Below are 27,307 nucleotides of genomic sequence, written 5' to 3'. Positions count from 1 at the left end.
GGGAGAGGGAGAGGGAGAGAGAGACTTTTTCTCCACTTGAAGGGTGAGTGTGAATGGATAGCTTCATAGTTTTCAAGCCTGATGCTACAGATTCATTACCTCACTTTGACTCCATCAAATATTTGCTTGCTTCCCCATCCTCAGTTTCCTGCTTCCCTGTGGTTTTCCCATGAAAGATTTAGAAAATGGCAGGTAAATAAGAGAAACAAAGTATACGAGTCAGGCACACTTCTGCAGTTAAAGAAGTGACAGCCTGGACACTTTGTCTATGAGCAGCATAGACAGCCTAACAGCATCATCAAATAAGAACTTTAAGGTGGACTGTCTCTGAGTGTTGTCATTTCCAGAACTGAGAACCGGGGAGGCCATGGTGCGGAGCCCCATTTTTCTGCCGTCAGTGCCTTTCCATCAAATCCATAACTTGTGCCACGGCTGCTCTACCATTTCACTCCTTCAAAATATTATTCCTGAATACAAGCCTCTAACGTTTAAAGCCATGTTTTAAAATTGAGAATTAATCTGAGTGACTTCCCCCTTTCAGTCAGAATTATTTGATGGCTTTCTCTGAGTAGAGTAAACCAACAGCTGGACTACATAGAAACTGCTACATAAGAAATCTGTGTTGCATGTGCTTTTCCAAGAAAAGCAGAAAAAGAGGGAATTAAAGTGGACTAGCAGACATCTAATTGGCTTTGCCTTTGAACGCTGTTTGGCCATCAACAATGATGTAACCCTTGGACAGAATGCTGCCTCTCTGTGCCATCGTTAAGTTTCTTGTTTAACTTTGGTGTATACGCGTCATTGTGCTTTGGGGAATAACTATAGAGACCCATAAACTAACGCTTTGCAAAGCTTAAACAGAAAGTGTTTTATGCCTGTATTAGAAAGACTTCCTTTTATGGTGTGAATAGAAAATAGAGTTTTTTTTTTCTTTTAACCAATTCCATTTCTAATGAGAGAGAGAGAGAGAGAGAGAGAGAGAGAGAGAGAGAGAGAGAGAGAACTCAAAACTGAAAATCACAAAGAAAAGGCTTGGAGCTGGTTAACTTATGCACTGCCATCTGGAAGTCCTACTGGGAATTATGAATGCACAAATACCTTCAGAGGAGCTGCTCCCATTGCGGGAAAATTGCCATCCACCTTTATTCATTTTCTGAGAGCACATGAAACAAAAACTAGTGGCAGATATTTTTTTCCTAATCAAGCCATCATAGTGTGTTAATTAATTATTGTAAATGTAATGCTACTTACCAAGATTTTAAAGACATTCCGTACTTTGTTCTATAAAACCAACTAGGTCCCACAAAGCTGAAATGTCTTGTCTTATCCTGACTGACTCGCTCTATAATTAGCATGGAAGATTTATAATCCATCAAAGCCGGATTGGGCAATTAGCCGACGTCTTCTTTCATATCAAAAGGCATTACTAAGGCTCAAACCACGAATGGTGCCCTTACTTACAGTTATTTCAAGTCGTAATAACGGTTAGTCAAGACGGTAATCACAAAATACAGCCAATCCAAATTCATTAAGAAGTCAGCTAACACCCCAGGCTGTATGACTCTGTAAATGTTTGTACACATATTTTTACTTGGTATGAGATCCAACACTGGGACATTTCTAAAACTATATTTGGTGGTTTCAATACTCTTGCTACCTAGTGTCGGCGAGAATGACGTCATCCAGCCAAGGCCTCAGCATCGATCCACTCTTGTCGAGGAAAAAAATTAGATGAACAAGTATTAAGTAGTCAGTCTATCAACACTATACAGTCACAGGCAAAGTTGTACTCAACTGAAACCTTTTGAGAATCAGGGGACTGTTAACACATGTGTCCCAGGTTGAGGAGACAAACCCTGTTCTTCATATCATGGTAGATTCTCTGGTGGAATGTCACTGGGAACAGATGGAGAAATGACTCGTTAGCTAGCACTTGAAGCTGTGCTCCATTTGCACTGTCGTAACTACTTTTAACAAGCTCAGTCGGCCCATATGGGGAAACATTTCAACCAATTATGCGTTATTTCAAATCTGTGTGCAACACCGAGCGCACATTCACAAAAGAAATGAAGAGTATGAAGACCAATGGAGCTATTTCTGCCAAATAGAAACATCTGTACAAAGAACAGTTGCGTGTGTATTTTAACGCCCTGCTAGTTTCTTCTGGAGCTTCTAAGACAAAAACTAACCGCTTTGAAACTTACCCATGTATTCAAAACTAGAAAACATGGTTCCTACACTTAGCCGAGTCATTCAGGCACGTTTCAAACTGACGGCTTAGACTCTGCTTGAGGTCCTGTTCCTCAGGCAACAGAGTAAAAATCTGTTTTTAATTTTAACACACACACACACATCTTTAGATTCATTTGTCTTCTAAGAAAGAGACGATCATAAAGATTTCTTTAAATACATGTGCAACATTATCTCAATTTAAAAAAACAAAAGGAATTCTGTGTGTGGTGTTGCTGCTTTCAAAAGCCTTTCTGTTCTCCTTACTTTTTGAAAGTATAGTCATACTCAAATTAACGACTTGGGTTTAGTCATTTTAGATACTTTTAAAGACAAAATAAATTTTTGCCTAGTTCAGTTTAAATGATAGACTATGGTAACTCACAAATGCTCATTCACCTACTGATTTTTATCCCCTCACTTGTTAAAATGGAGGGAAATTCATTCAGATGTGCTGGTAGCATGCTTGCCTGGGATGTGCTGGATGCTGGGTTCTTTTCAGAAGTATCACAAAAGCAAAAAGGTATTTATAGAGAAGAAAGCACAAGTTACTGCAGCTAGAGAGACCATTAAGTCAGATAATTTATTCTACACTTAAAAATTTTTTTTTCACTTCTAATACACTGGTTTTGGAGTCTCATAAAAGAAGCAGATGAAGCCAGAAAAGAAGGACAGACACTGTTTGAACTTGGAGGTATCAAATGAGGTGCAGTCTATGGCGTCTAACATTTGATAGACAAACGTAGCACGAGTGAATTTCAGAGACTTGATAGGCGGACCCTAATCCCCTCCCCTTAACCTTTTTTGCTAATCCTATAGCAGGTAACGATGCCTTCCTTACTTAACAATCGCGTTGCTGACAGTTTTGTTCATTAACATCTTTGTTGTGCGCTCTCTGTGGCTCTGTGTATTTTGTCTGCCATGTACAGGAATTCAAACCCATTGGTACCGCGCACAACAGAAGGGCCCAGCCTTTCGTAGCAGCAGCAAACATTGATGACAAAAGACAGGTAGTGAGCGCTTCCTATAACTCACCAATTGGGCTCTATTCAACTAGCAATATCCAAGACGCGCTACACGGACAGCTGCGGGGTCTCATCCCCAGCTCACCGCAAAAGTAAGTACTGACGTTCAGTTCTGGCCGGCGTTCTTCATGGTGCGGTTTCTATTCCAAGGTCCAGATCTTGCCGTTTACTCCTTTATTTTCTAGAAGGTACTATCAAACTTTCCTTTTTAAAGAGAAGCATCTCAAACTTGGATCTAGTTGCCCCGAAGCCCTGTGAGCCAGTTCTCAAAAGTCTTTAGCGGCTGTGTGGATTTAAAAAAAAAAAGGGATCCCTAGTCTTATCGGCTGTCCTCCTTTGTCATGTTAATATTTTGTGGTAAATGATTCCTTCTGCACAGTTCGCACGCATTTACGTTTGACCCTCAGAAGACTGAGCCTCCCCTGAGAGATTTTTCTTTAACCCTTTGTTTTTACAGGATGTGAACTACTTTGAACACAAGCACAATATTCGGCCCAAACCTTTCATAATTCCGGGCCGAACCAGGTCATAAATTCTGAGATTGTGAAATTTGAAGTGCATGTTGCTTTAATGAGTTCTTACTAATCACCAGGGAAAGTAACTTCTAGGTGTCTGGAGTGACGTTTTATTGTGAAGCTTATTTCAAAAAGCAAAAAGAAACAACTCACTTAGCAGCAAATAGTAGCCAAATAGCATCCATTTCTGAGGGATAAATATTGACTAGATGACAGGGCTATGAAATTCTATGTGATCACCAAGAGTATTTATACTAGTGGCGCAGAAGCCCTGGAGATCCCATCCAAAACATAGTGACCTTTGAGTCAGGCAGATGTACCCTCCCCCAGATCAGGAAAGCCCAGCCTGCACCACCAAAAGAAAAAAAAAAAAAAAAAAGGCAAGCAGCTCCATGTAGTTGTAAGGGGAGGCCAGGATTGCTTTTTTGCGTTTGACAGACTCTGGCCATCCCCCTTAATGCCTGCTTCTCTTTGTACCTTCAAACTTACCAGCCCCTTATATAAGAATAACTGTTCATACATCTGGACAAAGAACAAAGACTCCTTGAGAAAGAGACCTTTCAGTCTGGTGGAGATCAAGATATCGTGAGGAAAGGGGGTCAGTTACTGAGTACTGCTGACTCGCTTTGGATACATTGTATAAACCATAATGAGCAGGAATTCTTACCTGTCAATCAGAGAAACGACGATGGCTACACAATCTATCCTAGAATCTCATCTAGAAATGGAACTTCAGTGGAAAGCAAATAGCAACTTCAGGAAATTTCATTCTGACCTTCAGTTATCCCAAGGAAGCTGTTTTTCAGACTAGGTTGATCCTGTCTGGTTAGTAATATGGCATAATGGTTTGCATCATGGACCCCAAACTGGGAGCCCACAGGTGAGCTCATTCCATAGGCAAGATTGATTTATCCCTCCCATTGCTTTATGGGGAGGGGGTAATTAAGTGCTTTTACATGCCAGCTTATTGAAATGCTCATCACTGTTAAAGTGCATATTAACTGGTACATTTCACAATTACGTGACTGAACCCGTAGGTGCTCCACCAGCCTCCCCCCCGTGGCTAGTAAATCATTACTTAATACATTATTTTCAAGTGGAGACCCTGCAATAAGCTACAAGAAGACCCAGAAGATTGTCTCCAAACAAACCACACAATTTTCATGTCAGACAGAGGAAGAAACATGAATGGGGGGCAGTGGGTGGGGAGATGCTGTGATACCAAACACAGGGTCTGTGACTGAGCAGCCCTGTGTTGGATCCCAAACACCTAGAGATGAGCCTGGACCATTATAAGCAAGCTCAACACACTCGCACTGGGTAGAGGAATAAAACTCCCAAGAGTCCCCAGTGTTTCCTGAATGTGAGACAGAGGAATTAGAAGGTCTTCTCCCTCTCCACCCTGAGGCTCCACACCATCTTCTTCCATACCTTGTTTCTGTTCCTTTTCTCCATCTTTTTTCCAATACTACCCCCACACCACTCCACTTGCAGTCATGAAACACACTGCAGTAAGAGTTCAAAATGCTAAGCGAATAATAGGCAGCCAAACATAGTGAATAAACATAGACCCGGGAACACATTTGATGACACAAAAATTCAAAGGTCAGAGAGGCTTTCTTCTGTGTTATCTTAACTTGACTGTGGTGATAAGGACAAAGGGTTCACAAGTGTGTCACTTGCACGTACCTCTTAATACAACAGAATAACAGGAATCTTCTAAAACTTATGTAAATAAGTAAATAACAGGTACCTGTGTTCAGTTCCAAAAGACTGGTGGAAAGGCCTCTCCCTTCTGCTTTTCTTCCTCTGTCACCTCACTAATTTGGTCTAGCCTCCAAACGTGTTTGCTCTCTCCCGGGGATGTTTCACTGAAATAGAATTTTGAGGCTACATACCGTGCTACTACTGTACTGTGAACGAACAGCTCGTTTAATCTGAAGTCAAACAGGTGTCGTGGGTATAGGAGTCAATGCACCTGGTGTTTGAGTGTTACCTCGGGCTCATGTGATCACAGCTTGAAGGCATTGAAAGCATTAGCATTTTTGTATGGAAATATACAAAAATATAAACTCAGAGCGATAATTCAAAATATAGGCGAGAATATATATATACATATACATACATACACATACAGATACACACACACACACATACATACATATACATACACATACACATACACATACACATACACATACACATACACATACATATACACATACACACATATATATATAAACCTGAATGTGAAAATGAAATGTTTCTGGGTAGTTTTAAAAAAGGTGCATCCAGAAATACACCCTCCTCATCGAAAGTTTGAACACAGTCCCAGGGAAGTCCGTTGTCTGTGGAAGAACCCACCCGGTTCTGAAGTAATTGAAGTCCCCTTCCTCTTTACATGGTGATCTTGCCACATGACCAAAACAGCCTAAGGAGATAGAATTAGCATCTGCATCCTGGGTCACTAAGAATAAGTTTCTGAACTCGGGACAATATTCCACTGGGTCTAGCATCCCTGAGAACCGTCTTATTTAAATCACAGACACAGGAACTCTTTCAACATTGTCTTGAGTGTTTATAAAAGGTCACTCTTGCTGCTGTTACATCATTTCCTCCACTTAGTAGACACAGGGCCCCTAATCCAAACGATAAAGGAAGGAGAAATAGAGACACAATCTTTGACAAATGAAAACCATATGCACACCCATGTCTATATCCAATCCCTAATAACAGACCAGGATTACTAATTACACATCAAAATAAAGCCTATCTCTGAATTCCCATTGATAATGGTTTATCCCACATCTAGCATCCCACATGGGACACAGGAAACCAGAGATGTTCTAAATCTTTCCTGAATGGATCCATTATATTTGGCCCAAGTCCCTCGAGATTTAACTCACTGTCTCCAAGCCCCAGTTTTCAAGTTCATGAACCTCACTGTGCTCACGTCAAATCATTTAATCCTGACCAAACTGCTCTACAAGAGGAAAGTTTCTTCCTTTCTTTTAGCAGTTAAACTTAATTTTGAGAACTAGTGCTGAGCCTAAAAAAGGCCAGGTGCTATTTTGGTACATGACCTAACTAACTAGTGTCCTCGTTGGGTTTTAAACAGGTTCTCAACAGGCAGGAGTTAAAGGGATGGTGTAAAAAGTTGGATCGTGTAACACAAAACCCTAAAAATAAAGTTAACTAATTTGTTGACAGTATTGTCTAAACTAACCAGCTGCAACATTGACTTTAAAAACTCACTGCTCAGCATCCTTTTGGGTTTTAGCGTCTATGTGGGGCTCTAGTTAAAAACAGTAGCCCTTTAAAGTAAATGCAGAGATGGGGCCCCATATGTCACAGCTCAGATTGTTGACCTTAAGATAATCACACCACATATACGTATCTGTCTCAAGTTCACTGCAACACTAACAGGAAATCAATTATAACAGAGGTTTACGTTAACATCAACACCTCTTTTTGCTTTCCTCTAAACGGCTGTGCATTTTCCAAGACTCTCTTAACCCATTTCAATTTCTCATAAAATGTATCCCTGTGTGGATTTACTATGCTCATAGAAAGCTAAGGCTGTAGCTTGGTGATAGCCTGATTACTTAGCATGCATGAGGTTCAATTCCCAGTGCCAAATTAATCAATTAATTAACAAAATGCATGCCAGTGTGGCTGGTCTCCAATTCAGTTTCATAAAGAATACAAAATCTCCCTAGTTCTTGACTAGGGTGACCAACCTCTGTAATATTACTGAAGTCCCTAAACCTTGTCCTTAAAGGGAAATAAAAAAATTTGCATGGAAATATATGTGCATGTCCAAAATCTTGCATGAGACACCTGTGTATAAAGGAAACAAATGTTAGCCTTGAGTAGCATCCAAATATTGTGAGATGAACTATTTGTTCTGTAATCATCAAGAGCGAGGTGATACACATTTATTGACTGTTTCTAGTTCCTGTATTAAGTTACAGAACAGTTTTTAAGTATGTTCTTAACAAAATATATTGAAATATATTGAAACAAAAATATATTGAAATAGTAACAGTAAAATATTGATAAAATAGCTCTAAAATACAATTTTTATTTACCTTGCCCATAGGTAATTACTATGGAGTCAAAGCTTGACTTTGTGACTGAAGCATGCTTGTTTTGAAATATCTAGCCTAAATTTTCAAGCTACATAGTGATACTATTGGTTAAATAGCAGTCATTAATACTTTAATTATAAAATTCAGAGTCATAAAGGGATATCCAGCTAATCTCCCTCTACCATTTACCTGTGATATCCTCAGAAACTAAATTATTTGGCCTACTTTAAAAAAAAAAAAAATGAGGACAGGCATTTGCTATCTCCCTGCTTTCTGTACAACTCTTCTACGTGTTAACCCTCAACTTGACAGAATCGAGCCAACAAATGCAGTATCACCTGCAACTTCTAGTTTTGTTCACGTCTTTTTGCATGTACATTTTACAACGTCCCTTTTAGAAAGCCCTTCTAGCTTGTGTTTTAGATCGATGTGATCACCTCTTCTGTCCCCACTTCCTTCTAACTTCTCTGTCCCCGTTTTCTGTGTTCTTCCGGTTCCCTGCGTCACCTTTGCGTAACGTGGTCATTAACACAGTGGCTGCAGCACTCCTTCCGGTATTGACTGTGGCAGTGGACGTAGCACCCCTTCTTCCGTCAGTACCATTAGTACAATCTGCCCAGGTGACTTGAAAGTTGCTGCTAAGATGGCCCCTAACATTCCTTTGGAAATGGAACTTCCGGGCGTGAAGATCGTACATGCTCAGTTTAACACTCCTATGCAGTTGTACTCAGATGACAATATTATGGAAACACTTCAGGGTCAGGTTTCCACAGCTCTAGGAGAGACACCCTCCATGAGGTAATATGAGTCTTTTTGAACTGTGGCATATTGACTAAACACGTAGCTGATGTCGACTTTAATGGTGGTGTCTTTTAACATTGTCTTGGTGGAAAGAAGGCTATGCATAAGCTTCAAGGGGAAAAATGTTTTGCAAACATTTAAGCCTGGTTAAAAAACTTATCTACATGGATGATAGGACAGATATAGAAATAAAAATAAGATCACATAAAGACCAAATGGATGTCTTTCGAAAGCTGCGGTGTTCTTTATAAGTGACTGATTTTGTAGTCTCAGAAGTGGCTTAAGATCCTACATTGTCTGTCTTTTGTAGATAAAGAAATGGGAAGGGGATGTGTCGAAACACTATTATGAGACGATTCTTTCTATTTTTCTAGTGGAAATGTGCAGAGGAGAATTGTTTTTGCTGTTTTAAATGTTTGCATTTCCTTAAGTTTTTATAAGCAAATACTTCCAGTTGTTAGTGAAGATATTCAAGTCCTGTTAGTTTTTATTTTGACAGTTTCTTCTTCATTATTAATGAATGATGCTCCAAGTACCTTTGCCACAGAGCTTCTCCAATTTAAAAGATTTACTATGAAATATAAAATCCCATCACTTCTTTTAATATTGCAAAATAACTTTCTATAAATTATAGTGATACTTAAGAATGTTATGTACAATAAATCAAAATTGCCTCAGGGTTTCTACAGTGAGTTAACCCCAAAGCCATTTTGCAAAGAAATATATATATATACATATATATGTGTGTGTGTGTGTATATATATACACACACATACACACATCCCTAGATAGTACAGTAAAATAACAAGTATTTAGTGCTTGACAAGTAGAATTATTATTATTATTATATTTATATCTTTTTAAATATATATTTATATGTATATAAATATATATTTATATATATTATATTTATTATATATTTATATTATATTTATATTTATTTATTAAGTAGAATTATTATATCTTTAATTGTTTATTATTAATATATTTTTTAAAGCATAGCAGATAAAACTGCTTTCATTATTATCAATGTGACTCTTTCAAAAATTGCGTAATTGGCTTAACAAACACATTGATGAATTACTGCAGTACGTGGTGGTTTGAAACACTGTTGGGTGAATTTCATCAACTTACAAGTTATGTGAAAGTTGGTTTCATATCAAAAATAGGAATATTTAAACGTCTATGAGTAAGAATAGTCAAAATGAGTCCCCTCCTACACCACTGTGTCTGCTCTCTTTTTTCTGGGAGAGAAAAAGGGGCAGTTTTGTTCATGTCTATAATTACCCAGCCATCAGACATGAGTCTTGTCTTTGACAATTACCATGTCCTGGCAGGAGCCACCTAGCTGGATTCAAATGGTATTTCTTATCCAAGAGATTCACTTGAGAGTAAGCCCTGCTCGGCCCTCGCAGTAAACAGAGGATGATATTTGTTGTCATTTGCTTTATGAGGCTCCCAATGATGCGTCACCAGCTATATTTGTGTTTCAGTGAACCTACAGCCTCAGTACCTCCTCAGTCGGATGTGTACCGCATGCTCCACGACAATCGTGACGAACCCACCGCTCCTCGCCAGTCAGGCTCCTTCAGGGTGCTGCAGGAGCTGGTGAACGACGGGCCTGGTGAGCACCATTAGTATGAACAGCCATGTCTGTAATGGCCCTCGGATAGGTGTGGAGGGAGAACCGAGTCCTGGGGAATGCATGTCTGAATACTGACTGGTTTTAGTCAGTAATAAAGTGAGTCTTTTGCTCAGAAGGATTTAGGGGAAGAACTTTCTGCACATGTCTAAGTATTCATGCAATGAAGCCACTCATTTGAATAAAAAGCACCCAAACCAAGTTCTATCCATAGTAGTCAAGGACATCATAGTAGTTTATTAATCAAAGATTTAGTTTTCAATAGATACTATAAGATTTTTCAGCCTCTCCTGCCCCATCCCTTAGAGTATTATCAACCTTGGGGCAAAACAAACAAACAAATAGCACCAAATGAAATCTACTGTGCACTTCATTCTTTGCCAAAGTACCTTGCAGATAGTTTTCCCAAATTCTCACAATAACTCAGGAAGATAGGAACTATTTGCCCAATTTGACGAATGAGAAACAGAGGCATAAAAAAAGTGGACTTTGATAAGGCCACACAGGCAGTATAAAGGATAGCTGACCTCTCACCCAGTTCTGTTCTCCTCTGACTCATACTTCAGCTCAGGCTTTTTGTCCCCCAAAAGATACATACTGCCCTTTAAGAGTCATATGAAAGGCAAAAATGCCCCTTTAAGATGGGTTGGTGAAGTCTTAGAAATAAGAGCAAGCCGTGTGCATCACTGGTATGGTTGTGAATGGTGCAACCACTCTGGAAAGCAGAGCAGCTGCCTCTTACAAGGTTCATTAAGAAATGACTCAGCTGTGTGGGCTCACATGAAGGCCAAGCTGCGCATCTGCTACAATGTATGAACCGGGAAGCCTAGATCCAGCCTGTTTATGTTCTTTGGTTAGTGGTTCAGACTCTGAGAGCCCCAAGGGTCCAGATTAGTTGACTGTGAAGTTCTTATCCCTTTTGGGGCCTGCAATCCTTTCTCCTATTCCCCAAGCTCCATCCACTGAAAGGAGGGCTATCCTTAAAGCTGTTGCCTGTATGTGGGATACATTCTGGGTTGCCTGCCTGGCCTCAGTGGGAGAGGAAAAGCCTAGCCTCTCAGAGATTTGAAGTGCCAGGGTGGGAGGGATACCCAGGGGGCCCCCACCCACTTAGAAGAGAAGGGGAGGATGGAAGGGGGATGGATTATGGGAGGGGTTGACCAGGACGGGGGCAGTGAGAGGGATGAAAAGTGAATAAATAAAAAATAAAATAAATAAATAATCAGTGTTCTCAGGTAAACAAGGGAGATGCATTTAAAGTCCATCATCTCTGATGGAGGATTCTTTTAAAATAAAAGGCAGACATCTATGGGGTGGGGCGGGGGGGATGAAATGACCCAGCAATTCTGTGCCCAGGCAGACATCTCAGAGCAGAAAAGAAAACACACTTAACAGGAACCAAATGAGTGGCAACACTCAAATACCCATTGAGGCACCAGTGGATAAACAAAGTCTTGTAGCTCAGAAAGAAGTTATTCCACCTTTAAAAGGCATGAGACTCTGAACGATGCAGCAGGGATAAACCTTGAGAGCTTTATGCTCAGTGACAGAAACAGGACATAAAAGCAAATGTCAGGTTGGCCCAGTTTATGTGAGATCTCTAGAACAGACAAATTTGTACACAAAAAGTGAAGAAGAGGTTTCAGGGACTGAAAAGAAAGGAAAGCACACTTCCTGTTTGCTGGTTACATGTCCCCGGTTCCTGTCTGTGGATGGTAGAGATGGCAGATACACAATGATCTGAATTTGCAGCAGGTGAGCTGCAGTCTCAAGTCATTGAAATGGTAAACAAAAGACATCAAATGCAACAGCCAGGTGTGGTGGTGCACACCTTTAGTCAGAGGAACTCTGAGTTAGAGGCCAGCCTGATTTACTAAAGAGTTTCAGGACAGCCAGAGCTGCACAAAGAAACGCTGTCTCCAAAAAACAAAACAAAACAAAACAAAAAAGACATCCAATGAAAGATGCCCAATGCTTGTAGCATCTTTCGATGGTTCCCAACAGCGCATTTTGCAAGTAGTTTCATGTTAAAGGGACCTGTTTCAGAACCAAGCCTCTTTTACACCAACGGGCCCTGCTCCCTTTGAAACCACAGCACAGAAGCGGCTGAAGAATTCCTCGGGCTAAAGCACACACTTTAAAATAGAAGTTAAAGTGCTCGCTTTAAAATAGACTCCAAGTACAAACTGGAGCCAGCTGTTCCCCGCCATAAATGGAAACACTTTGTTTTTCAGATGACCGTCCTGCTGGAACTCGGAGTGTGAGGGCTCCGGTTACTAAAGTCCACGGCGGGGCTGGCAGTGCCCAGAGGATGCCGCTCTGTGACAAGTGTGGGAGCGGTATTGTGTAAGTCTCACTTTTTACCTGACTCGGGAGTTCACTCTGTGTCTTGTTGGCAGTTTTCCATCTCTCCTACTTTTAAGACTTTATATAGAAAAGGCGATTTTGGAAAAGTTAAATTTCTAATCATTGACTTAAAATAGAACATTTAATAACTCTTTAGCATATTTGGCCAGTGTGCCTTAGTCATAATTTCCGTATTGGCATAGAATGTAAGTCAGCAGTCTGTATCTTCAGAAATACTTGTGTGAGATAAAAACAAAAACAGAACAAACAAACAACAAAACTGACCAAACATATATGTGATAGCAATTTTTAAGAATCATGATTTCTGTTTTAAAAATTAATTTCATTAATATATAATCTTTGGATACTTACTTTTCTATATGGAAGAGAAACAAAGGCAGGGATCGTTACATTGTGAATCAAAATGCATTTTGTGGCCAGCAGTTTTAATTATATAAATATCAAGATAGAAATTTTTAAAATATAGCCAGCCTCCGTTGTCAAGAAACTCTATGTGTATGTAAACAGCCCCCTTTGCTAATTCAGATTTTTTGAGGGAGTCCTATCATCCTTAAATATGTCTCATGTGGACATTTCTCCCACCCTTTCATCCTCTTCTCCCACCACAAGGAGCAACAAAATTTGCCCCATTACCTAAGAGAGCATTGGGGGAAGAGGAATGTGCTTAGAACCAAGGGAACAGAGGGGGGACAGAAAGAAACAGGGGTAGCTTAGCAGCACTTCTGAAAATGTACAGCTCACGGTGTCACCAAAAATAATTATTGTTCCTAAAAAACAATAAACTGTGTGCTTGGTTAAGGTGAGTCCACCCACTGGGTGTACCATCTCTACTGGGTAGAGTAAATGCTGGACCGCAAGGATAGGAAGCCATCAGTGGAACTTCCATCTCTTCACCTCACAGCCTGACTCAGTCACCACTACCCCTTTATGGGGTCATGGCTCCCACTTGTAAAGAAGCTGGGACGGGGAGGCGGGCAGGGGGCAGGGTTACATAGGTTACACCGATTACCTGTCTGAGGTTCTAAAGAGTGTTCACACCTCACAGAGAAAGATGATGGTGTGGTCGAGCTGTCACATACAACAGCCCGATGTACACTGTGTTTCCCTGACTGTGAAACAGGCCGGCTTATAGCAGCATCCTCTCTCTTCTCTTCCTGTGATGTTTTCACCTGTCTGTACCCGTGTCTTCTCCTCCACAGAGGTGCTGTCGTCAAGGCCCGGGATAAGTACCGGCACCCCGAGTGTTTTGTGTGTGCTGACTGTAACCTCAACCTCAAGCAGAAAGGCTACTTCTTCGTGGAGGGAGAGCTGTATTGTGAGACGCACGCGAGAGCCCGCACGAGGCCCCCGGAAGGCTACGACACTGTCACTCTGTACCCCAAAGCTTAAATCCTTTGCAGACCAGAGCACTCATGCACGCATGCGCATACACTGTTCACAGGAGGAGTGGGAACAGTCACCTCCCAATCTAAAACCGAGGCTTTTAGACATTTACTGTGTAGTGAGGGAAAGACATGGAAAGGCAAAGGCCTGCCTACTGACAAAAGACAAGTATATCTATGGAATGTAATTCTTTATATTTGGGGACAATAGTGGCATTTAAAGCAATAACGTTTCAATACCATGCGCCATCTGTTAACAAGTATCCGATGTGTAAACACTTGGATATTTGGGGGAGTCCACTTGTTTTTTCTTCCAAGTTGCTTTTGGTAATTGTAGTAAGTAATGCCAAATAACAGCCTTGGGCTCTAACAAAATCTGCAGGTGTCTGTGTCTGTTATTTCTAAAGTGTGTGTCAGGAAGACATTTCCAGAATTGCTCTGTTCTACATGCAAACAACTGTACCACTGGATAATGCCCAAGCAAAATAAATACACAGAGCATGTTGGTTTTTTTTTTTAATTCATAGTGAAGTAGCGATCAACAGATTCAATAAGAGGACTCACTCATTTCTTAGTGTGTTAATTAACAAATATTTCAAGAAATCTGTGTCCTCTTTAGTTTTCATAGCTCAGTCCTTTGTGTATATGGTAAGGGTTGGATGCGTGTGTGTGCGCACGTGTGTGTTTGTGTGGGTGTGTGGGTGTGTGAGTGTGCACGTGTGTGTGCGCGTGTGTGTACAAGTGTGTATATAAGAGGGCCTGAATAAGTGTGACCATGTTTGTGGAGGCCAGAAATCAACCTTCATGCCATTCTGCAAGAGCCATCAACGTTGGGTTTTGAGACAAGATCTCTCCCTGGGACTCAGGGCTTGCTGTTTGGGCTGGAGGGCCAACAATCCCAGAGATCTATCCTTTTCTGCATCACCAGCTGTCAGTGCCTCTGCCTATTTACAGGAGTCCTGAGGAGCAAACTCTGGTCCTCACACTTGGTAGGCAAGTGCTTTGTTGACTGAGGTACTTTCCCAGCTCCCTCGGTGTTTCTTATGAGCCCTAAATCTCTGCTGGTCCAAGGGGTACTGGAATCTTCTAGTTTCAGGTAATTCAGTACCTTTCCCATAATACATTTATTTTTTTACTTTGGCTTGTGCTCTTTTTCTTTCCTAGGTTCATTTATTTTATTGCGTGTGTATGAGTGTTTTGCCCACAGGAATGTCTGTGTACCACACACATGCCTGGTGCCTGCAAAGGTTAGAGCAAAGTAATGGGTTCCCTGGAACTGGAGCTGTGGAAGGTTATGAGGTACTATGTTAGTGCTAGGAACTAAACTCTGGTCCTCCGCAGGAATGGCAAGGGCTCTTAACTAATAAGCCATCTCTCCGGCCCCCAGCATGGGCTTTTGATTGAATGTTCACGTAACATTCAATGAAACTGAAAGCTCAAGGTCCATCAGGGTCATTTCTTCCTCTGACTCAGCAGCATCCTGTCCCCCATCCGGAGACAACCCCTCTATGGGGGGATCTCCTGGAGAAGGTGGGCACTGCTGGTCTACTGGGGCTTGCTGGTGCCCACTGCTGATCTCCATGCTTTTGCTGTGAACTTTGTCTTGGCACAGTTCAGATCAGGCCTTAACCTTGACTCCTCTGTAATCTCGGAAACTCTTAGCTCAGTCTTCCAAGGAGTTCTGAATCTGGACATGAATTCCCTCTGGCCCCTGGCCCAAACAGTCTGCCACAGAATTCCTGCTAGGAATCCCTGTCCCAGTCACCTAAGCCAGCCCCACAGCAATGCCCTTGACTTGTACTTCTCTTCTGCTTTCTCACCATTGACCCTGGGACATTCCTGAATCGGATCTTTTAAAATTCTCACAGTGGGGAAGCAGTGAGCTGAGGTAGTGCAGACAGCCTCAGATAATCTGCCTTCCATGGTGGACACAGCCATGTCTTCCTGCCGTAGCTGCTACTTGATAACGTAGAACAGGTGTCTTCCTCTTACAGTGTCCAGGTTGAGACACTTAACTGTCTCTGACCCTGATTTCTCCAGAGAATACTGCCTGGCTCCCATAGGCATTTGAGATGGTAACCTCTGCAATAAAACATGTTTGTTTCTACAGCTATTAAAAAAAAATAGTAAGTTCTTATTGATATCTAGGATGTGAATTATATAAAACTTTTTTTTTCTCTCAAAGGTTATTTTTAAGAATTTGTTCTGGAAAACAAAGTTTTGGAAGCTGGAAAATAAATGAGAGGCGATGGACTTAGAAAATCTGAGAAAATTAAAAATCAAAAATAGCAACTGAGAAAATGCAAATGCAATTGGACTTATTCTCGAGATTCTTGAAAAGCATGAGAATTGACAAGACCAGGCACCACTGAGCCAGGGGTTAGAGGTAGGGCCACCAAAGGAGAATCCGAGGAAGTATTTAAGAAGCACTTAGAGGTTAGGGATGTGGCTATGTCAGAGGAATGCATGACTCCTCTACACAAAGCCCCAGTTTGATCCTCCCTCAACATGAAATAACCCAAGTGTTGGAGCGCACATCTGTAATTCTACACTAGGGAGTCAAACTTAGGAAGATCAGAAGTTCAAGGTCATCCTTGGCTACATCACACATTTAGAACCAGATATACCAACTGTCTCTAACAACAACAAAGAAGTACTCAATGCCTGCACACTCTCCTTCTGACCCTATGTTGTTCACTCACACCCCTCCAGGGAGTTGGTGAGCCTTACAGAGAAAGGGGGAACAGAGTACTGTTGAACCAGAAAAGGAAGCACAGAGGATGACTGTAAACTTCACTGAAATTAGAATGAATTAAGACTGAAAGGCTCATGAAAAAGCATTAGACATTACTCTGCACTGTGTTTTGGATGTTAGACAGTATTTTCCAAGCTGGACATGGAGATGTATGCCCATAATCCCAGCATGTGAGTCTGAAACATTATCTTCACATTGGAGCTATCCAGCATGTGAATCTGAAACAGAACGATGGGGCTAGCCTGGGCTACGCAATGAGCCTCATTTAATTAGTCGGTCAATAAGCAAACAAAGAAATGACGGTGGCTACCTTTAAATCATAGTTCACATATTTTAAATATATTAGAGTACATAGTGAATTGCTCACACTCAAGATTGATAAGAGACCTATAGTAAAATTTAACAGTCTCCGTAAAATCTGAAACTTCAGAGAGATATGGCTGTAATTAATTAGGTTATATGGTTAAGGCTTGTGAGACATGCTCTAAAGCTGCACGTTCATTATTTAAAATCAATACTATTCTTCAAATAATCCAAAGCTTTTAATATTTAAAAGAATTAACTAGAATTAAGAAAGAAGTGAATGACATATGAAAATTTATTTTTAAATGCATAAGATAAGACATAAAAATATATAATACAAATATGATACCAATGAAGGAAGTTTGTAAAGGCATTTTCTTGGACACTTTATTAGCTTTATGTGTGGGGGTAATTTGCCTGCATGAATGTCTGTGTGCCATGAATATAAAGTACTCTTGGAAGCCAGAAAAGGGTTGGGTTTCCTAGAACTAGAGTTACCAATGGTGAATCACCATGTGACTCCTGGGGATCAACCTGAGTTCTCTAGAAGAACAGCCAATACTCTTAAACACTGACTATCTCTCCAGCCCTAAAGAACTTGTTAAAGCAAACAAATGAGAAAGAAATATCCTCCTTACACAGTATTTTGTCCTTTTGTAACAAATTCATGCCAGAAATTCTATGTAGAAGAAACTCTTGTCGTGAACAAAAAATAAACAAATGAAGAAGGACAATCTATTTTGACTAAGCTCTCTTGGGAGCGAGGGAGAGAGAAAAGAAAGGCTTGGACTGGACATTGTTTAGATTTGCAAGCTGTAGAAAGCCAAAATACTAAACCAAACTATTCATGTCACCATAAACGTTTGTACCTGTTAAGAGGAACATAAAGCATATTAGTGTCTCCCATCAACAGCTAACTCATGACTACCTAAGATAAAGTGTCTCGGTCGCCCACCACAAGGACACCCAAGGCAGGCAGGATGCAGCTTTGGGTCTTTTTATTAGCACCTCTAGTTAACACAGCTATGACTACGTGGTTAGAACGTGCATTGCTCTTACAGAGGATCCAAGTTCATGTCTCAGCACTCACATCTGGCAGCTCACAATTGGTTATAACTTCAGCTCCAGAGAATGCCTCTAACCACAGACACATGCATACATCATGCATGTATAAATACAGAAATATAAATAATATTTAGAAAAAAAACAAATATTTGGCAAGTTGCCCTTTAAGCGAATCTAATTTTATCTGTAAGAGAAGTTGCTGCCTGTAACCGTTACTCTATCATTATGTCATCACGGCCAAAGGTTCTTTTATTTATGCTGCACCTTAATTTAAGTAAGAAAATAACATTGAGGAGAGACTAAGGGGATAAAAAGAATTCAAGTAAACAAGTGTCACCTGTCACCTGCTCTATCTGCCTCAGGCAGATCTCTGATGGCTCCGGGGACTGATGGCATATTTCTTTAGCCTTTTAATTGTGTTCTATTACCTTAACCCTTATTCCTCCCCAATCCCTTCCAAGCCCCTAACTCTAGGTAGGAGAGAGAGGAAGTAAGAGTGGAAGAGAGCATAGACCTCTTTAGGCTATGGTTTCTTGGAACAAGTCCAATCTTCATCATCAGGATATCTTCAACTTCTCATCAAACCACAACAGCATCGACCACGAGCAGCAGGATGATCAGCAGCCTCCACAGGCCCTCTTGGGGCTCCCCCCTTATACCCTCTCCAGAGTCCTCAGAATTAAACTCTCTGCAGCTGGCAAAAATCACACCCCTGTTAGTGCATGAGGCAAATCACAATTACCTGACATGAAGTTGCTTTACTATTCTCATCTGCTCCCAGAGCTCTTCAAAGCTCATGCGAGTGCTTCCTATGACTGATCTGTAAAACCAAGCAGCTCCAAAGTGGGCTACATTATTGTAATTATTTTTAGAATTGGGACCTATTATCAATCATTTTCATTTGATTACTTGATGAACAACCAAACATAAAATCAGAGGCCACTGAGATGTCTCAGTGAGTCAAGGTGCTTGATGCCAAACCCAATGACCTGAGTTCAAATCCCTGAACCCCACACAGAGAAGAGAACTCCTGAAACTTGTCTTCTGACCTTCACACTCTCAGTATGTCATGTGCATGCCCATGTATACAAGCATGGCACATGCATGCCCATGTATACAAGTGTGCTATGTACATGCCCATGTATACACACACACAATAAGTAAATAAATGTTCAAATAAATAAATAAATAAATCAGGTATTTTCATTAACTTTTAAAACAACTTAGGATAATGGCTAAGAATGCAGAGGGTGTCTAAAAATGTTCCTTTTCTCTAAGAGTAAGGCATAGCAGGCATTTTAAGTTACAAAAAACACAAGTCATGATTCCATACCCAACATTCAAAGTGCAATATCTTACCTAACCTTAGTTACTATCCCTATAAGAAGTGTCTGGTATACAATCATCTTAAACTAAGATTGTATGAAATATGTGCTGGGCATGGCAGTGCACACACTTTTGATCCCAGCACTCTGGTGGCAGAGACAGGTGGATATCCATGAGTTTGAGACCAGCCTGGTCTACATAGATAGTTCAAGGCCAGCCAGGACTACAGACTAAGATGCTGTTGTCCCTAAAAAGACTACCTGAAATAAGGATCAGCAGGATGTTTCAGTGGGTAGAAACTTTGCCATACAAGCCTGGAGACTTGAGATCAATCCCCAGGGTCTGTGTAAAGGTAAGGAGAACACTGAGTCTGTAAAGCTGCCTCTGACTTCCACACATCACGCACACACACACAGGGACACACATTCACACACAGACACAGAGACACACACTCACACAAACACATACAGACACACACAGACACACAGACACACACACACGAATAATACTAATAGTATATTATATAAAATATAAATTATTTTAAAATGAAAATTACTCCATTCTTTTTGGGTGTTTTGTAGTTTTGTTTTGTTGTTTTGTGTTGTTTTTGTTTTTTGAAACAGGTTTCTCTTTTGCATCCTTGGCTGTCCTAGAACTTGCTCTGTAGACCAGGCTGGCCTGAAACTCATAAAGATCTACCTGCCTCTGCCTCTGGAGTGCTGGGATTAAAGGCACCTGACACCACTGTGCGGCCTCTTTATTTACTTATTTTTTCAGCTCTCAATAGACAGAATCAGATTGAAATTAACTCTGCTGGCAACTTAATGTGGACTTGATGTAGAGATGTTTTCATTGGATCAAGCCTCAAGTTACTTCAGTAATCCACCAAAGACTTCCTAAGTCAACGTCATGAGCTTCTCTTCTCCATCAAAACACAAGCCTTGGAGGTTGGAGGGGAACCTGTCATATTGGTATGTCCTCAGCGTGAGCTGGCAAGTATCACACTATTGTAGATTCTATCCACGCTTAGTGATAGCCCTTTAATCCCAGGTTTAAAAGAAGATCTCATGAAACTGAAAAAAAAAAAAACAGACATCTTGTAGTCTGATAAGTTGCTAAGAAAAGACCCAAGGAGCTTATTTTGTGCGATGCTCTTGAGTTTGTTCCAAATTCTGAACCTGCAAGCTGTTGGTTAACAGGCAAAAGTAGATTTTTCTAAAAGGAAAACTCATTTTGAAGTAAAAAGATTTTGAAATGCTATGACTCTTGGCTTTAAAAGAAATAATAATGTAGATTTTAATTCTATCCTATAGGAATGGACTTTATAATTAAAAAGTGGGGCTTTTATAAAACAGTTGTGGGGATGATCAAAAATATTTGGCCAAAGAAGTCAAATCCTGACAAAATACACTTTGCTGTCTATGATATGAGAATGAGTTAGAAAAATTGTCGCCGACCAAATCAGGAGAATTTGAGCAACAGTACAAGTAATATTAGCAATAGACTAAAACCCATTGTTAACTAGTAAATAACATAAGAAACAGTGATCCATACAGATGATTATAGGCAAATTAGAAAATCAAAAGCGTATGAAGAATAGAATTATTGTGTAAGTCAGAATATTTTACACAAACTATTTATTAATCAAAAAAAGAACAAAGGTTAAGTATCTGTGATACAGATTAGTAAGTCTTCCAATGAACATCACACTGTTGGTGCAGACCACAGTGCTGTACCACCAGATAGACTACAGTGAGGACAAACAGCCATTATGACATCCTGACAAAGAGTGCATGGCCTGATCCACCCACTAGAAAACCTCCACAAAAGACACGAAAACAGTTTACAGAATAATTGGTCTAGAATGTTCTAAAATGTTAAGGCCATAGGAGTTCAAGGTACATCAAACTGATCAGACTAAAATACATTAAGTGAACAGATCATTGAAATTATATGTGATCGGCCCTCAGTCTGGGACCTGTGGCTACCCAAGGCATTACGGCAACAACGTCAGTGCTGCCTGGAAGCTATAGGGTGACTATGTATCAGTGCTAATCTTGAATCTTAACAGCAGTATTGTGCTTCTTTTCAGTATCCTTATAAAATAGACACCCAACTGTTCAGGAGAGATGGGATGAATTTACTCTCAATAGTTCAAGAGAAGGGGAAATAGCTAAGTTGGTGAATGGCTTAAAACATAAGCATCAGGACCTGAGTTTGATGTTCAATGTAAAAAGCCAGGAGCAACAGTGCATGCCTGTCACTCAGTACATCAAAGATTCCCTGGGCTCACTGACCAGCCACTATAGACTGTCTGTGAGCTCCAGGCTCAGCAAAATACTCTGCCTCACAAACACTAGGTGGATATCAATAAAATAACTAAATACAACATTATATACAACATAAGTCTCTGACTTCCATACTCATACACACATACACACAGGCTCATATATACCTGTGTGAGCACACAAACAAATACACACATGACACACACAAAACAAATAAGTAAATCTTTAAAACTTAAACCTTCTCTACTAAAGGTCATTTTTCTGAAAGATTAATTGATTGAGAAGTTATCTTAAAACAAAAGTAGGTTTCTGTGGAGTCTAGTGCATGTTGACATTGTAAGCACCTATCATTTTTGTTTTACATTCTATGCCAGCCGTTGTGACTTAGTCATCTCACGAAAGTCTCCAGGCAATTTCTACATAATAGCCAATACTCACTTACCATCACCATGCACAAATTAGAATTGTCACATAATATTTCATTGTTACATTAATACACAGCATTTGGTGAATTATATTATTTTCTTTAGAATGGCAGGTTAACAGAGATATTAGACTGAAATTTTTAAATATTAAAGCTGTCCCAATTCCACAAAAAAAGACTGCCAAGTCTTGTAGAAACCATTGCTCTAGAAAATAATAAAGTATAGCTAACGAACATTAAACTATCATGCCTCTTCCCTGAAAGTAAGCCATGTGTAATTTACTAAGTAATAAATTATTAGATCATTGTGGCTGTCAATTTCTACTCACTGAGATTTAAAATTCAATTCTCAATGACTGTATATTCTATCTGAAATAATTGATTTGCAAAATAAGTCATATGTATTTATTGAAAACATTTACTTAAAGTTTGTGCTTGCTAACCAGTCAGATAAGCAAACTCTGTTTCTCGGGGAAACATCTGCCTTTTACAAGCCCGTTATCAAGTGCACAGGACAATCAGTGTACTTTGATAAACGGAGACCAATCACCTCCCCTGCATCAGCTCCCGGAAAAGGGTGGGGGTGGGCAGGGCTTCCTGACCTCCGTTACTAGGCAACAGGATGCTGCGGCTAGAAGAGGCAGAGCTGAATGCTTGGGGCAAGGCAGTTGGTAGAGAGAACTTAAGCGACAGAAATGAGCCCCGGTAAGAACGATCCAGGAGGTTGTCCTCTGTGGGGTGGGGGAGCTCTGGGAAATGGAGGATAGTAGAGCCACAACCAGGTCCCTTTATCCCAAAGCCTCCGGAGTTTTCCGGATGGGTCTGGTGTGCGGATCTTCCCGACCTCAAATCCCCTGCTCAGTGAGAAAGCACTCGCCTGCCCCCTGGCGGGCTGCAGCTTCCAGCCCTATTTGCAGAGTCGACATCTCTACCTGGCCCCAGCGCGCCCTCCGGTGGCCGCCGAGGGCGTGGGCGACCCGAATCTCCGTGCCTCGCTTCTTCACTTTCCCAGGCTACCTTCCAGCTCTTCGCCAAAAGCTGTGCTGGGGTCCGTTCCAGAAAAGCACCTCACGGAAGAAGAAGAAGACGTTGACTCCATTCTCCTCTCAGCATCCAAGATCTTGAATTCCTCTGAGGGGGTAAAGGAAAGCGGAGGCAGTGAACCAGGTAAAATGCTGTGTAGAAAAAAAAAAAAAGTTGGCTGTTTGCTGTTTTGCTTTAGTTTGGTTTGGTGTTTGGTTTGGTTTGGTTTGGTTTGGTTTGGTTTGGTTTGGTTTGGTTTGGTTTGGTTTGGTTTGGTGGTTTGGTTTGGTTTGGTTTGGATATTTCAGTTTTGGACAGGCATCTAAACAATGCATGAGTTTTCTAACAAAATCTGTGTTTTTACAGTAAATATTTGTTGGTAATTAGCTATAGCATGGGGAAGATATTTGAAAGAATCCAAACAGCCACGAGTTCTAATAGACCAAGATTTAGGTGTGTAGAGTGACTTGAGGACCACAGAACACTGACATTGGGATCTTACTTTCTGGAGAGAAGTCCAAAGTGGTAGCACCCCTCCCTCTCACATGGGTGCACAGTGGGATGTCAAGAGAAAGAGCCAGGGCTCATAAGCAAAGGTGGCTTTTAGATTAATGGGTAGGACCCCCATTGTGGGTTCCCCAGGTGAGGCAGAGAAAAATGATGGAGCAGGGGCCTAAGCTTGGCACACCTTGGCCAATCCAAGGCCACACCTCACCTGATAAAAAGCAACTTGATTCAAGATGGAGAACATGGAGAAAGACAGGACCAGCGCTTTCTGCATCCCTCTGTCACCAGGCATTAAGACCTGTAGCCTTCTCTGAGCATCCAGCAAAGTGGGGCAAGGTAATGAGACTAAAGACCACCGTAGATGATTGAAGACATTAAATTAGCCTGGTATTTACCTCTGAGCTCAACAAAGGTCAGAAGGGATGGAGTCGCCTCAATACGGCAAGTGTGTGTGTTTTGCACTTAGAGGCTGAGGAGATAGTTTCGTGAGTGAAGCTCTTACTGGGAAAACATCAAATCCCCTGTAAAGGTCAGGCTCAGAAGAAACAGAGACTCCAGGAAGCCATGGGCCATTTAGCCTCATGAATGCAGCAGCAAATAAGAGAGTTTACCTCAAACACGGTGAATGATTGACACCCAGAACCCCGTGATACTCAGTAGCATGATGTATGCAAATAAAAGCAGTTAGTTACCGTAATTAACCTTAACTCGTCAGAATGAGTATCTGAGGGGTACTTTTGGACTTCAGCACGGGCAATATGTTGGATCTGGCCTCCCTGTTCTGCTTCTGAAATCCATCCATTCGGTCAATTGCCAACCATTTTGAAGGACCTGCTGTAGATGTGTTGGACATCTGTGATTATCAAGGCCAGTTGTCAACTTGTCAGAATCTAGAATCCCCTCTGAAATGAACCTCTGAGCCTGCCTGTAGGGGATCACATGGCTTTCAATGGCTGAGGAGGGAAGAGCTGCCCACTGTGGGCAGTGCCATTCCTTGGCTGTGTTCTAGACAGCTTAAATGGAGGAAGGAAACTGAGAGCACCAATGTGAATTCATCCTTTGCTCTCTGTTTATTTACTGTGGATGCAACTCAGGAATCTGTCCCATTCTAACTCACCCTGAAACAATAGCCTGTGCCCTTGAGTTATAATGCTGAAATAAATCCTTTCCCACTTAGGTTTCTTTTGTCAGAGTGTTTTGTAGTAGAACAGAAAAGAAACTAAGACAGGATCTAAGACGATATATACAAGCTCTCATTCAGCTTATCTGTCAGTGGGAGAGCAGACATTGTTTCTGAGGTAGCAGTCATTCCTAAGGGGAAAGAGAAGGCAGAAGTATCTGGAGTGTTACAGGTGGGTGAGGATTCTTCTGTTCTAAAGGGAGAAGGTTGACAGGAGAGGGCTCCATTTAGCAGGTCCCAGCTGAGCAAAGACCAGAGGAGGTAAAGAAGAAATGGCAAAAGGTTCTAGAAAGGAACACTTCAGGCATAAAGACCAGCAACAGCCCAGGGTCTGAAGTGGGAGGGGGCTGGCACATTTGAGAAGTTAACTCCTGTGGGTGAGGCAGAATGAATGAGGGGCTGGGGCCGCTAGCAGGAGACGGTTGGAGTGGAACAGGAGAGAAGAAACTTTGTAACTCCTGGAAACTATTTGAGTTTCTATTCTGAACCAAATGAGAAGCACTGGGAAGTTCTCAGCAGCCCCCTTGCATTTGGACTTGCGCTATCATGAATGCATGCTCTTGGAGTATTTACTTCATGCTGTGTCATGCTAAGGGTGACACGCGCTTAGACATACCTGTCACTGTATGCTATAAAGCCAGAAGTCCATGTCCAGGCAGCCAGAGTCCATAGCTGATACCCTAGCATCCCTGGCAGAGTGTACTCTAACTCACAGGCCGCCTACGCTGCATAGGCCACCTAAACTGCAGATGCCACGAGGCCTGTCAACAAAGTTCGTGTTTGCAATTGAGAATTGACTTTTCTCTTCTTAAATCTCCACGGTCCCCTTTAGCCTCAGTCACAGGCACACACTTAACACTTTCTGCATATATTGAATATGACATAATTTTCTGCAGGCTTGGAAATAAACTCCCTTTTTCTTTATGATAAAAAGGTCAACCCATTGATAATTGAGTCTTTTTTATTTCAGCGCTTAAATATGAAATAGGAAACATACGTGTTAGCATTCCTTCTAGGCTCCGCCCCACAGTTTCCTGGCAACAGCCAGGTAATGCCTGGCTTGCTACAAAAGAGGCTGCTTGGCTCCTCCTAGCTCCCTTACTCTCTTACTCTCTCCCCCTTCTCTCCCTCTCCCCCTCCCCTCTCTGCACAAGCTTCATTCTCTCTCTCTCTCTCTCTCTCTCTCTCTCTCTCTGTCTGTCTTTCTCTGTCTCTACTCCCTCCTCAACTCCCCTCCTCAAACTCTATATTATATCCATCATATGGCTGGTCCCTCATGGAGAAGGGATGCCTCAGCATGGGCCTGCAGAGGTACCCCTTCCACCTCACTGTACCCGGCTCTACCAAACATATCCTGGCCTCTTTTCTCTTTTATAAAGCACAATAGGCTAGATACGGATAATATTTCTTACATTCTCAACAGATAATAAGCTTCTTTGGGGGTGGAGCTGTAGGCCTCACTCCCTCTAATGCCTCCCAATACCACCCATTTAGCAAAGTCTTAGCAAATGCTAAACTGGGATTCTGTGCTGTCTCCCGTGGGTCTCTAATCATTCCTCTTCCAATTCCAGAGTCATAGAGTGTCATGTGACTCTCTCAGCATTACCGAATTTTAAAAGAACTTTTCCTTAGGAACGAGTAACACCCAAAGACTAATAGAAGAAACCAAAATTTCCTTTATTACCTTTAAAACTAGGTGAGCTCAATTTCCTGCCTGCTCACTGCCTGTACTGAATCACCAGGACTGAGCTGGAGAAAACCTATTCATTTCTGAATCATACCATGAAGCTAAAAGGAGCAGCTCAATGCTATTTGGAGTGCTTGCTTTATTGCCAAAATAAATCTCTTTTCAAATGCTCCCTCCCCCTACTAACTATGTCATTTCTCTCATAGCATAATCTCGTGGAAAAGGTGGAAACAACCCGGCCAAAATTCCCCCATCCTTACATTTGCTAAGCTCCCTTCTTCCTGTGTCAATGGAAGAATTGCTGTTTTCAATCAATATCCAAGTGATCCCGATTCCTTCTCATCCAGAAGTCTTCTGCCATTGCATCCCTCATTCTGAAGACACCCCCCCCCCCGCAATATGTTTCCAGCAAACAAGCATGTTAGAGGCTCCGACAGCTAAAATATTAAGTTAAAAATAAATCCTCTTAGGCTGATGAGGTGACCTGATGGGTGAGGGGTTTGCTGCCAGGCTTACTAGCTTGAATTTGATCCCTGGTTGGAAGGAGAGAACCAACTCCCATGATTTGTTCTCTGGACTTCACATGTACCTCCTGGTGTTAGCTCCTACCTGGTGTTTTGCGCTCTCTCTCTCTCCTTCTCTTCCCCCCCCTCCCTCTCCCTCCCCCTCCCCCTCCCCCTCCCCCCTCTCCCTCTCC

At 41.4% G+C, this 27,307-nt stretch overlaps 2 protein-coding genes across 3 annotated transcripts in view; both read left to right on the top strand.

Moving 5' to 3' along the window:
* The window catches only part of Pdlim3 (PDZ and LIM domain 3), a 32,275-nt gene extending 17,848 nt beyond the window's left edge, over window positions 1–14,427 (top strand). The window contains exons 4-8 of one of the 2 annotated variants that reach the window (XM_028757667.1): window positions 3,712–3,779; window positions 8,395–8,658; window positions 10,155–10,285; window positions 12,538–12,649; window positions 13,870–14,427. In XM_028757667.1, coding sequence (XP_028613500.1) covers window positions 3,712–3,779; window positions 8,395–8,658; window positions 10,155–10,285; window positions 12,538–12,649; window positions 13,870–14,059 — 765 coding nt within the window. In that variant the 3' untranslated portion in view covers window positions 14,060–14,427. Of the gene's footprint in view, window positions 1–3,158; window positions 3,347–3,711; window positions 3,780–8,394; window positions 8,659–10,154; window positions 10,286–12,537; window positions 12,650–13,869 lie in introns of both variants that reach the window. The other variant, XM_028757668.1, reaches the window with a different exon arrangement.
* An 8,542-nt stretch (window positions 14,428–22,969) lies between these two features.
* Window positions 22,970–27,307, top strand: part of Ccdc110 (coiled-coil domain containing 110) — a 15,144-nt gene continuing 10,806 nt past the window's right edge. The window contains 2 exon segments of the mRNA XM_028757702.1: window positions 22,970–23,242; window positions 23,245–23,380. Coding sequence (XP_028613535.1) covers window positions 22,970–23,242; window positions 23,245–23,380 — 409 coding nt within the window.

This window comes from Grammomys surdaster, unplaced genomic scaffold, assembly GCF_004785775.1.
Source record: "Grammomys surdaster isolate TR1022 unplaced genomic scaffold, NIH_TR_1.0 126178, whole genome shotgun sequence".
Taxonomy (NCBI): Eukaryota; Metazoa; Chordata; class Mammalia; order Rodentia; family Muridae; genus Grammomys; species Grammomys surdaster.
This window is presented reverse-complemented; position numbering and strand designations above follow the sequence as displayed.